An 11,674-nucleotide genomic window follows, 5' to 3' on the forward strand; every position below is an offset into this window, starting at 1 on the left:
GCTGGGAGAGCAGCTTTAGTGCTTGGAGAAAGCTTTCAGCTCCCTCATCCCACCACAAAAGCAGAATGCTTGAATTCTTCCACAGCTCTCGTTTGGTGTTCAGTGCCTGGGAGGAGCAGTCTTTGTGTGAACGCACATTTTCGTTATCTGCCAGAAAGAGAAAAGCTCCCTGGATGTTGAGAACACTGAATGAAATGCACGGGGAATTTAGCGTGGTCAGAGTCCCTGTGCTGCTTCAGAACAAGTTCCTGTCAGGCCTGTAGCTTTGTGGTTCCTCGGGATGTGTGTGCAGGGTCATGGGGCCGGTTCGAAAAGCCAAGCCTGGATCCGCTCAGGTCGTCTCGAGTAATAACTTAATAGGATTCAGCTCTTGGAGAGAGTCTGTGACTTGTAAAGCAGTCATTCTCTGCATTAGTGCCTGTAAACAGCCGTGCTGCGGCAGGGCTCGCTCTTTGGGGCAGTGCAGAGCCTCACTTCTGGTGCCTGCCCTGCTTGGAGGGCCCTTGGGTGTAACCCTCCCAGGGGGGCCGGTGGGACCCTGTGCCAGTTCCCATGCTGACGTCTGCATTTCCCCTCTCACAGATCTGTCATCAGCCAAGCGCAAGTTTGCGGATTCCCTCAATGAATTTAAGTTCCGCTGCATCGGCGATGCTGAAACAGACGATGAGATCTGCATAGGTGAGAGCTGATGGTGGGTTGGTGGGAGCTCCGATTGTGCTGCCAACCCCAAGCAGAGCAGTGCGTGCACAGGGACAAACACGGACATGGGGGGACCCAGAGGTTCACCAGAGCCATTCCCTGCTCTCTGGAAGCAGTGCATTTCTCCTTGTTCATCAACTTCAGAGCCTTCGCTAGGAGAGCAGTTGTAGCTTCTCACCTGAAGTCTACCTCTACCAGATAAGAAAGGAGGAAGACTGCCCATATCTGAAACCATCTAGATTATTATTTGCCCTTTCACGTGTGAGGGCAAGGCTCTGGAGATGTAGGCACTGCCAGTGGCTGTGGTCTGCAGGAGGGGAGCACAGCCTGGCTGCATGCCTGCAGGAGGTCCAGGCAGCCACTGCAGGGCTGTGGGTGAGCGCTCTGTGAGGGTCTGGCAGGACTGCGCCCAGCATCTCCCAGTGCCAGGGAGCAGCTTCACCTGCTTTGTTCAGTGTTACCCTGTTTCTGCCTGGACTGGACTTTTAGAGTTCATTGTGCATGTATGTAGTCTGGAGCCAACAAAGCAAATGAGCTTTAGTCCTGATTTTCTTGCTGATTTGTGCTGGTCTCTCGGCCAAAATAGCTTTCTCATCCAAGTGAGGCTCTGTCTCAAGTGCATACACCGTGCCTGCTGCATTCGATGTTATTTCCCTGGCCATTTGGGACAGGCCCCTTGCTGCTTGATGCCCACAGCAGCCAGCCTGCCATAGGAGCTGCTGGGCAGCAGGAGCCAGCCTGAGCAGCAACGAGTGCTAGAAATGTGATGCTATGGCTACTTCGATGTTCAGAATTAAAAAAGAAAATGCTGTTAAATTCTGAAGCTTTCCATGTGTCCCTTACAGCCAAGTCTCTGCAGGAGTTTGCTACAGTGCTGCGGAACCTAGAAGATGAGCGGATGCGGATGGTATGGCCCTGGGAGTGGGGAGCCTGGGGATGGAGAGCGGGTCTGGCAGCAGCATTTCAGCTCCTTTCTGACCCCTAATCTTATGTGCAGCTGGAGGAGGGTGAAGAGTGTGGGTTCCAGTGGGTGGTGATGGCAGTTTGTAGGGAGGGATCCTTGGTACAGCAGCCCCAGTACTGGTGTGTCTGCAGGGACTGGGCGGAGAGAGGTGGTCAGCAGCACAGCTCTCAGCTCTGAGTGGGACACAGAGTGCCCACATGCTGCCCAGCTGGGGACCACAGGGTGACTCTGTGTCCAACAGATTGAGAACGCCAGCGAGGTGCTGATCACACCGCTGGAGAAGTTCCGCAAGGAGCAGATTGGTGCTGCTAAGGTAGGTGGCTTTGGCCTCGCATCACTGTTGGGTCTGTGAGCCTCTGCATGGCTTGGGGCAGAGCTCAGAGCTGCTTGGTGCTGTCTGGGATCTGGTATGCAACAGGGACGGGCTCTGCTGGCCCCGGGTGTGGGAGGGAGACGAGGACGATCCAGCTTACATAAAGCGCCTTGGTGTTTCCTGGTTCGCCCTCAAGCAAGTAATGCTCCAACATGAGCTGTTGACCAACAGTTAGATTTTTTCTTCCTCCAAACCAGAATTAATGTTTTGCAAGGTGAATCCTCAGTCTTTGAATTCTCAGTCACCTGAAACCTTTCAGTTCTGCGCTCGCTGGGCCCCAGTGCATTGGAGATCTGGGCACTGTCTGGCAGGGCGAACCCGGGAACACACCCATGTGTCCCAGGCTGCTGTGGGACAGCCTGTCCCTGCCCGCCTTTCTTTCCTGCCTTTGTTCTGGAATTCGAAGCACTGCCCGCGGCTCTGCTGTTGTTATAACAACCTGCTGCTGACAGCAAGGAGCACGTGCCAGCCAGCTGGGCTGTTTGCATTGCAGTGGTGTGTCCTGTCCCAAGGAGCTCTGGTTTGACTTGTGCAGCCAGAGGAGAAAAACCTCCAGGGGGATCCTACAGAAGCACCAGCTACTGATGTACTGGGTTCTGTCGGTACACGGGGCAGGGCCTTGCTGCCTTTGAGGCACTGGTTGGGTGTCCCCTGGCTGGGCAATCTGGGAGTGCAGCTCTGCACAGCGCTGCTTTTAGTCCAGAAGTCAGCCCAGCTGTTCCCTCTGTGCCCTGGTGCTGGTGTGTTTGGGGTTGCAGTGTTCTGGATGGCTGTCTGCAAGAGCTGAGAGCTCTGCACGTTGCAAAGGGCTGCTGTTCTGCCCCACAGAGGGCTGTGGGCTGGGTGCTGCTGCCGGTCCCTCTGCAGCACCTCGTGGCTGCCAGTCCAGCATCCATCAGTGCCTTGGAGCTGAGCGCGGCTGGGTAATGAGAAGCAGATGAGGGAGCTGCTCCCTGCTGCTGCCTCCCTTCACTGTCCAACTTGGGCTCTTCAAAGCGTGTCTGCTCTGGGTGTGGCTTTAGGGCTGCTATCAGTTTTTGGAACTAATTTTAAACAAAGCCAGCTGCGTGGCCTTGCACGGACATCTCTGAGCAGAGGGTTAAGGGCAGGAAGCTGAATGCTGGGCTGGGGGCTGCTGCCTGTGCCCTGGGTGGGTCCCACGGGCAGTGTCCTCAGCATGCTGCTGGGTCTCCTCGGCTGTTGTGGTGCTGTCGGATCCAGGCTCACACTATTTGTTCTGTTCTGCAGGATGCCAAGAAGAAATATGACAAGGAGACTGAGAAGTACTGTGGTGTCCTAGAAAAGCACTTAAACTTGTCTTCCAAGAAGAAAGAATCCCAGCTCCAGGAGGTGAGAGCAACCTCAAATTTTCAGTGTCTAGCAGTAACTGCACAGAATATTTTCTGCATCTTCTAGTGTTGGTTTTCTTGGCTATAAACTACTTTTTTTCCTGCGCTGACTGTGGCAGGTTTTTCCCTCTTCCTTTAATCAAAGGGGACAGAGCTGTTTTGGTGAGTAAGTCAGAGAGATCCCAAAATGGATAGCAATCAAAAAGGATAGAGAGCTTGTAATTAAAGAGTGTAGCAGTAGGGGAACTGGTTCTGCTGCAGGCTTCCCATGTGCCATAACAAATCATGTATGTTTTTATTCTCCTTCTCTAGAAGTGGCTGCATTGGCTTTGAGCTTCGTGGGAAGAGTGATCAGGCTTAGTGCTTCTAAACTGCTTTAAGAGCCTGTTACTTGGGACGTAGTTTGCTGCTGTGCCAAATGCTCTTACTGGATGAGAACTCTGCGTTTGCAATCACTTCTTCCATGTCTGGAATTCCTGAGCTGCCCAGGGCTGGGGCAGGTCCCGCACTTCTGGGCAGAGTGCTGGCATGTCACCGAGGGGTTGGTGGGCACAGTGGTGATCTCTGCACTGGGGCAGCTCAGGTGTTGGTGGCCCAACTGTGTGCGGATCCCATCTGTCTCAAGAGAGCAGATTGGTATGGCTGTGGCACAGAGTCATCTTCCACCAAATCAGGGCTGGAGAGGGGTCTGCAACTGGGCTGACGTGCCTGGCTGTCCTGGCAGGGTTGTTCTGGGTCTGTGAGCACTTTGCTTCGTGGCAGCATCCCTACATCCCAGCAGGTGCAGAGCTCCACTCTTGTGGCTCTTCAGTAACCTTTTAAACTCATATTTTGGTTCATGTTTAAAATTCTATGGCGAGATACTGGAGTGGAAGGATTTCTTTGTGGAGAAGGAGCCACCTGTGGCTGCGGCAGTGTTTTACAGAACTGTGGTGTCACGTCCTGCCCAGGGCATGGGAGCAATACAGGAGCCAGGGCAGCTAAGTGTGGGCTGTTGGTGTGCTGTACCACGCAGATGCTGTGTGTGGTGCTGTGCCATGCGGGATGCTGGCTGCATGTGCTGTGCCGTGCAACACGGGCTGCTGGTGTGTTTAGCAGTGCTGGATGCTGGTGCCATCTGCTGGCATCTTCCACCCCACACTTTGACTTTTGCTACAAAAGCTGGAACCAGCTGCTGCTGCTCCTGGGTTCAAGAGTTGGGGTCTTTCTCCCCTGAGACATTACAAAAAGCAGTTATGGCAGATGTGCACAGGAAGGTTGCTGATGAAATGGTAACGCTTTAGGAAAACCAACTCCTGCTAATTATTAGCAGCCTGAAGTCTTAGGCACCCTGACAGCCAGACAGGAGAGTTTGTGTCAGGGCAGTTTGGTGTTTTATGTTTCCTAATCTCTTCCTGCTGTCCACATCTGGAAGGTGGTGGTGGCCACATGCGTGACTGCTGCAGCAAAGCAAGAAGAGAAGGAAACCATGGGAAGTCTCTGCTGCTTTGGCTACTGACCAATTAAATAACACCCTGAGTCTAATCGGTTGTTTAACTCCTGGCAAAGTTCTTTTGTTGCATCATATTTAGTGCTCAGTTTGCTGTAAACTCGCCTCTTCACCACAGACACCCAGCACAAGTGCTGCAGGCCAGTCTTGGAGAAAATGTTCTGTTCTATGGCTCTGTCCTATGGAAAACCAGGAGTGAGCTGGGGAAGGAGGCAGGGGATGCCTGTGTTCCTTACCCTGCTGCCAGTGCAGCGGCTCTGCTCCAGCACACAGTGAGGCCCTTCTGTTGGGGAATATCCCAATTTCTGCTCCCTTGTGCTTTATCTTCCAAGCAGAGGGCACGTGCTGTCCCCTGGCCTTGGCACAGGAGCAGCCCTCACTGGTGGCATGGTGGGATGTGTGTGTCACTGCCTGGAGCCCGTGGTGCTGCTGGCAGCCTCTCGATGCACTGCTTTCCAGAAAGTGCAGAATTGCCTTTTATTGTCAAGTATGCAGCAACTTCTCCTTTCTCTCACTTTTAATTCGTGCTCTTCTACCCAGCTGTCAAGGAGGTGTGAACGTGAGTCATCAAAAACACTTTTTTTCAGCTGAAGAAGGAGCCTGTTCATGTGAATCAGGTTTCTATTTAATCACTGTGCCATCTGTCCAGCCCCAGACTGATGTCTGAAGCTGAGTTAGCATCCCACATGGACGCACTCCCGTCAGCCCCTGCTGTCCCTGTGCCATGGGGCTGGCTGCTCCCAGCCACGCTGACCTCGTGTTTCCTCTTTCATCTCCTGGTGCCTGCAGGCAGACAGCCAGGTGGACCTGGTTCGGCAGCATTTCTACGAGGTCTCCCTGGAGTATGTCTTCAAGGTGCAAGAGGTCCAGGAGAGGAAGATGTTTGAGTTTGTGGAGCCTGTAAGTGAACACCCAGCCCTTTTCATCCCACAAAACTGCATTCCTGAGGGATGTGTTACTGTGTCGATGGGGAGACAGGCTGGGGCACAGGGTGTCCCTACGTCCCTGTTACTATAGGACAGGTTTGGGGGCAGGGGCAGGAGATGTGCTTAGGAAAAGCCCTTGGTGTGGGGCTCAGCCCCCTATACACAAAGCATTTCTTTGTATGTACTGTGGGCATCTCTGTTGTGAGGGACAGGGCCGTGGGGCCTGCTGACAGCTGCTAAGGGAATGGGCTCAAGTGGGGGGAAAAAAATAGAATCTGGAGAGACTGTATCTTTTACAGGGGAAAAGAGTGCAGGATTGACAGAACGAGGAAAGAATTGAGTTTTCTAGGACCTGCCTTTTGCTCACTGCTAAGTCCTCTGCTGCTCCTCTAGGAATCATAGAACCTCTCGGGTTGCAAGGGACCCCAAGGATTGTCAAGTTCCAACCCTACTGCCACAGGCAGGGCTGCAGCTACTAGATAAGTACTGGATCAGGCTGCCCAGGACCGCATCCAACCTGGTTTTTCTCATCTCCAGGGTTGGGGCATCCACAGCCTCTCTGGACCGCCTGTGCCAGCACCTCACCACTCTCTCTGTAAAGAACTTTCCCCTGACATCTAATCTAAATATCCCTTCCTTTAGTTTAAAACCCTTCTCCCCTGACCTATTATTATCTACCCGTGAAAAATACACGGTAGAGTCAAAACCTCCTCTGCTGTTTGCAAGGAGTCATTCCTTCTGAGTGAAGAATAGCTCCGAGTCCAGAGAAGTATGACCAGGCTGTGACTGCCTGGCTTGGTGGCACATCTCAGCTCCCAGTGCAGTTCAGAGTGATGTGGTGCAGAGGGGCACAGTGGGCAGAGGGGGGGGATTTGGATATCAGTTGGGTCATTGGGGTTGATTGAAGCAGGAGGACAAACTGGGCTGGAAGAGAGAGCCGCACTGACAGTCTTGATTCATTTTGCCCCAACGCAGCTGCTGGCCTTTCTGCAGGGACTTTTCACCTTCTACCACCACGGCTACGAGCTTGCAAAGGACTTCAGTGACTTCAAGACAGAGCTGACCATCAGCATCCAGAATGTAAGTGTTTGTGTTGCTGTGCCTGTCTGGCAGAGAAAACTCACACAGACTTTGGTAGGCTTTAATTGAGATGGTTTCTCTTTTTGTGTGTGCGTGCCCTCAAGCAAAGGGCTTTACTGTAATTGAAGCAAATTCTTCATTATAAATAACACTGTGCCACAGTCTGAGTGGCAGTTCTTCTGCACAGTGTCTCAGCCTTCCCATGGGTGCTGCAGGGTGTGTTCCTGTTTTGATTTGCAGACGAGGAATCGCTTTGAAGGAACGAGGTCGGAGGTTGAATCGCTGATGAAGAAGATGAAGGAGAATCCTCATGAGCACAAAAACATCAGTCCTTATACCATGGAGGGGTATCTCTATGTCCAGGAGAAACGTAGGTGCTCAGGGCAATGCGGTGTGTGGGTGCTGGAGGACACTGTTGGGACACAAAGGCAAATTTGTCAGAATGCAGAATGTGGGAGGGCACTGGCCCTGCGGTGGGCTGTTGTGGCATGGATCCGTGGCAGTGCTTGGCAGGAGTCTGCTTCCTCTTTCCCCTGAACGAAAAGGGGTAGCAAAGCTTGTGCCACCTGTAAAGTACAACAAGAATCATGGATAGAGAAACGTGTCGTGTTAAATGATGGTTAAACTTACAGGTTAATAATGGGTGTACATTGAAACTTTACTGGTTCTGGGGATAAAAGCTGCATTTGCTTTGCAGGTCACTTTGGGACCTCCTGGGTGAAGCATTACTGCACGTACCAGCGGGAATCCAAGCGGATAACAATGGTGCCATTCGACCAGAAATCTGGAGGAAAAGGGGTGAGTGTCACTGCAGGGCTGGAGGGCCTGGGCAGAGCTACAGGCTGCTGGGGCTGAGCCAACCTCAGCAGTGTGACACCGACACCAGCAGGTGGCTCACCTTCACTTCAGGCTGAGTGGGTGCCACATGGGGAATGAACTCTGCATCTTGCTCAAAAAAACAACTTCAGCAGATGTTTGGAAGCTGTCAGCTGCCCTGGCACCACTGCTGGTTTCCCGATTGTTTGGAGCCCCTCAGACACAGCTCTATTTCATGCTCCACTCTCTGTTCCGGTGTCTACATGCAGCTATTTGTAAGGACAAGATTACAGCAGCTGTCTCTAGTTACAGACTGGCCTTTTTCCTCTTGTCTTAGATCTATTTGTGAAAGGAGAAAGCTTTACAAACGGAAGCCTGTGTGGCTGCATGCTGGTCCTGCTCAGGTTGTCCCGACCACGAGGGATGTGCAGCACGCTGAGCAGCTTGTCTGTGTGCTGGGTGCCCTGCCAACCGGTGCAGTGTAAAGAGAGGGGGTCACCCATGGCTCTGCCTGCTCTTGGCCTCTCGAGCGCTCCTGGGGCTGCAGCTGGCATCAGATGGTGGTTCCAAAGCAGGGCAGTTCCTGAGTATGGAGTGGTGAGCCAGGTTGATGAGCTGCAGGGTGCAGGCAGCCCCCCCAGGAACAGCCCTGCAGAGACCGTTCAGATCTGTCTTCCTGGGTCCCTGCTGTGGCCCTAAATAGGTTTCCTGGAAAATGATGATGTCAGGGAACAGGGTGGTCAGCCAAGGTGTCAGCTGGAACAGCACAGAGTGCACAGAAAAGTGGCTGTCTCCAGGAACTCGCTCAGAATTTGCCTTGTATTGAGTCATCAGGGGATTTTAAAAACTGCAGGAGAATTTTGTGTGCTGGTGGAGTCTGGGCAGGGGTTTCCTCCAGCAGAGGACAGCAGTGTGCACAGATCCTGCCTGACCACTGCTCGTCATGGGGAAATCCAGTAGTACAGCTTGGATGCAGATGCCTGGATGGGAGAATGCTTTTGTCATTGCTTTGTCAAATAATAAACATCTTAAGGCATACTTGCTCCTGTTAAGAGTTTGTGTGTGAAGAATGCTGCCAAATATGCAGCCAGTGCCAGAGTGAAAATTGACAGCCAAGGTTATGATGCATTGTTCAGCAATGGAAAATAAAACTTTGCCCAAAAATTATGGCCCAGCACTCCCTGCCTGCCTGAAACATGGGTTGTACGATACTCAGTGCGTAAATGTAATCGTCTGCATTCAGAAAGGATGGTTTCTTCCTTTTGGCCTAAGCATTCTGGATATATGTTAATGCATTTCTGGCAGGTAACGAGTGGCTGATGTTGCCAAAGAGCCTCTCTGGTTTGAATGCACTGGTTGGGGCCTGGGGGAAGGCATGTATGGAGGGATTGTTCTCCTTATCTGTGATTTTTGTCTCTTCTCAGGGAGAAGATGAAGCTGTTATCCTGAAATCTTGCACACGACGGAAAACCGACTCCATTGAGAAGAGGTTCTGCTTTGATGTGGAAGCCGTGGATCGGTGAGTGCTGGAGCAGGTGGCTTTCCTGGCTGCTGCTCGGGTGGATTTGGTGTTTGCCTTCTGCTCCAGCCACACCGCCTGTGGCTGGGAAGCCTTAGTCCATGGGAACACGCTTCCCCTGCTGTTCCTAGCCAGGTGCTTGCAGGGTGTTGAGTCAGTGCTTCGTTTTACCGAGTTTACTTTAGGCTCTCAGAACTTAATGGTGTTGTAGCATTTTTGCAGACTCTGGGCATGTAAGGTAAATGGTCACAAGCATGGCAAAGTCGCTGCATGTGTTTTGGGATGCCTCTTACCTGCATGAGTTATGTGCTGGAAGAACTTCTGCTCTTGTGATGCTCTGCTGTAGATGTCGATGATGGAAATCCAGCTTGCATCTTTGGGCACTCTAAATTCACATATTTTTCCCTGCAGTTATAAAATGCTTCCTGGCCTGATTTTTCCTTTGAGCAGCTGAACCAGACATACATCTGGATTCAGTCTGTAGCACTAGGAACGAGAGCCTTGTCACTGTGTTGAACTAGTATCACACATGTGCTGTGTACAAACAGGAGAACCAGGCTGAGCTGCTGTTCTGAGCAGCCTTTGTTGGTCACTGCCTCGTGTTTTCCTCTCTGCAGGAAGTTTACATGCTTTACAAAAAGCCCTTTGCTGGCTGTAGTGTAAATGCAAGGAGGTCTCCTCCATAAAAACTCAGGTTCAGCAAAACTCAAGGTGCTGGTGCTGCTGGCTGCATTTCCCAGGCATCTGTCCGATTCATCCATGCCTGCCCAGCCCTTCGTGATGGGGACACTGAGGAGCAGACGGGATTGGAATGGTCCTGTGGCTGCTGCTCGCTCTCTGTGGCTCTGCTTTCCTCCAGAAGGCTGCAGGATTTCTGCTGACGTTGGCATTTTTTTCCTCTGCCCTAAGGGGAAGTGTTGTTTTCTTTTTTTTTTAAATGTGAAAATCAAAATAAACCCGGGAGGAGGAGAAGCCAGCCACCACAATAGCTTTCTTCTGTAGTGCTTTCAGAGCCAGCCGAGCCTCCCCTTGATGTCTGCAGCCTGCTGGGCACAGGATCAAGAGCTGCTCCAGAAATATGCCTGCTAAATGTAAATAATGGCAGGGGAGTGGCAACGGGGAAACCTATGAAATTGCTCGTTTCACGTCCACGTTCCCGATTCCCTGCCTGAGAGGGCTGTGAGAGCAGAAAGCGCGGACTGACGGGCTGCTTTTCCCCAGCAGACGGGCAGCTCTGCGTATTTTTGGTATCAACATTTGTCCTGAGTGCTCCTAAGTAACAGCACCTTCTGAAACGGGTGAGCTGAGAGGAAGAGGAGGCAGAACTTTCTGCCAGTGTCCACCCCATCTCTGACCCACTCTGGAGCTGTGCCTCCAGGGCTGAGGTGTGGCTGTGGGCTTTGCTGGAGATCCCCCACTCCTGGCTGGCACTCCCCGTTGGCCTCCCATGGGAAGCAGCATGTCGAGGAATGGTTTTCATGCCAGCCCAGGACTGCGGGGGTTTGGCAGAATGTGGGTGCTGCCCCACAGCTGAGCTGTCAGGTGTGGGTGCTGCTAGGGACAGATGGGTGCTGTGGGGTGCTGGGCATGTGGTTTGTGCTGGTGGGGGTCACCAGGAGCTGGGATTGGATAAGGCTGCAGCTCCCCTCCTCACACAGACCCCAGCGATGGCATGGCTCTCACTAAGGGTGCTGCAGCACATCTGTGCCCACTTTGCAGCATGGTTTGTGCTTTGGACTCTTTGTCGTGGTCTGGTTGTGTTTTAGTTTTGGCCTATGGACCTTTTGTTTTGTGCGGTTGGTTTTTTTTGTCTCTGCTAATAAAGAAGTTAGAAACTTGATGTCTTGTTCTTCAGCCCCACGCAGGAAGTCTGGATGTGATTAAGGCAAACAGATCCCCGGGATGCTCCTCTGTGCCACATATGTGCTGTGTTTTGACTGTGAGCAGTTCTCCCTCTTTCTTTTCTGTATGCAACTTAAAACTTACACACCACGGGGACCACGTGAGTCCGTGCCCTGCCCAGACTCTCCATGGGGCTTGTTTAATTGATGCTAAGCCGGCTGGGCACAGAGCAGCTTATCCCTGCTTCGTTGTGTCTGGATGAGCCGCGGGCTCTGCAGCCACAGAGCAGTGCAGTGGGTCGGGGTGACACTGCTGTGTGCTGCTGGAGGCTGTGCTGCACCTGTCCGTGGGGCTGAGGCCAGCGTGCCAAATCCAGCACACACAGCCATGCACGCCTGTGAGCCCGAGCGCATCGCACCTTTCACTTCACTATTTTTATCTCCTGTTGCCGTGAATTTTGAGTAGCTTTTCAAACTGTTGATCCCAGTTTGGGAAGGTGCTTTAGGGCTCTGGGGGTGAAAGCAGGCTGTGGCTCAGCAGAGCCCTGCAGCCTGGAGGTGGCAGCCTTGGCTTTGCTTCCTTTGGTTGCACACAGGGGCACGGACCTGGGCTCTTGG

At 52.5% G+C, this 11,674-nt stretch overlaps 1 protein-coding gene across 1 annotated transcript; it reads left to right on the forward strand.

Moving 5' to 3' along the window:
- Positions 1-281: 281 nt before the first annotated feature.
- LOC104913333 (rho GTPase-activating protein 26-like) lies at positions 282-9,235 on the forward strand. Its single transcript, XM_019620497.2, has 9 exons — positions 282-678; positions 1,545-1,606; positions 1,905-1,976; positions 3,285-3,386; positions 5,664-5,774; positions 6,776-6,880; positions 7,121-7,250; positions 7,578-7,678; positions 9,121-9,235. Exons 1-9 carry the CDS (start codon positions 297-299, stop codon positions 9,217-9,219), a joined length of 1,164 nt encoding a protein of 387 aa, XP_019476042.1. The 5' UTR covers positions 282-296; the 3' UTR covers positions 9,220-9,235.
- The last annotated feature ends 2,439 nt before the right edge of the window (positions 9,236-11,674 follow it).

This window comes from Meleagris gallopavo, chromosome 15 (genome assembly GCF_000146605.3).
Source record: "Meleagris gallopavo isolate NT-WF06-2002-E0010 breed Aviagen turkey brand Nicholas breeding stock chromosome 15, Turkey_5.1, whole genome shotgun sequence".
Classification (NCBI taxonomy): domain Eukaryota; kingdom Metazoa; phylum Chordata; class Aves; order Galliformes; family Phasianidae; genus Meleagris; species Meleagris gallopavo.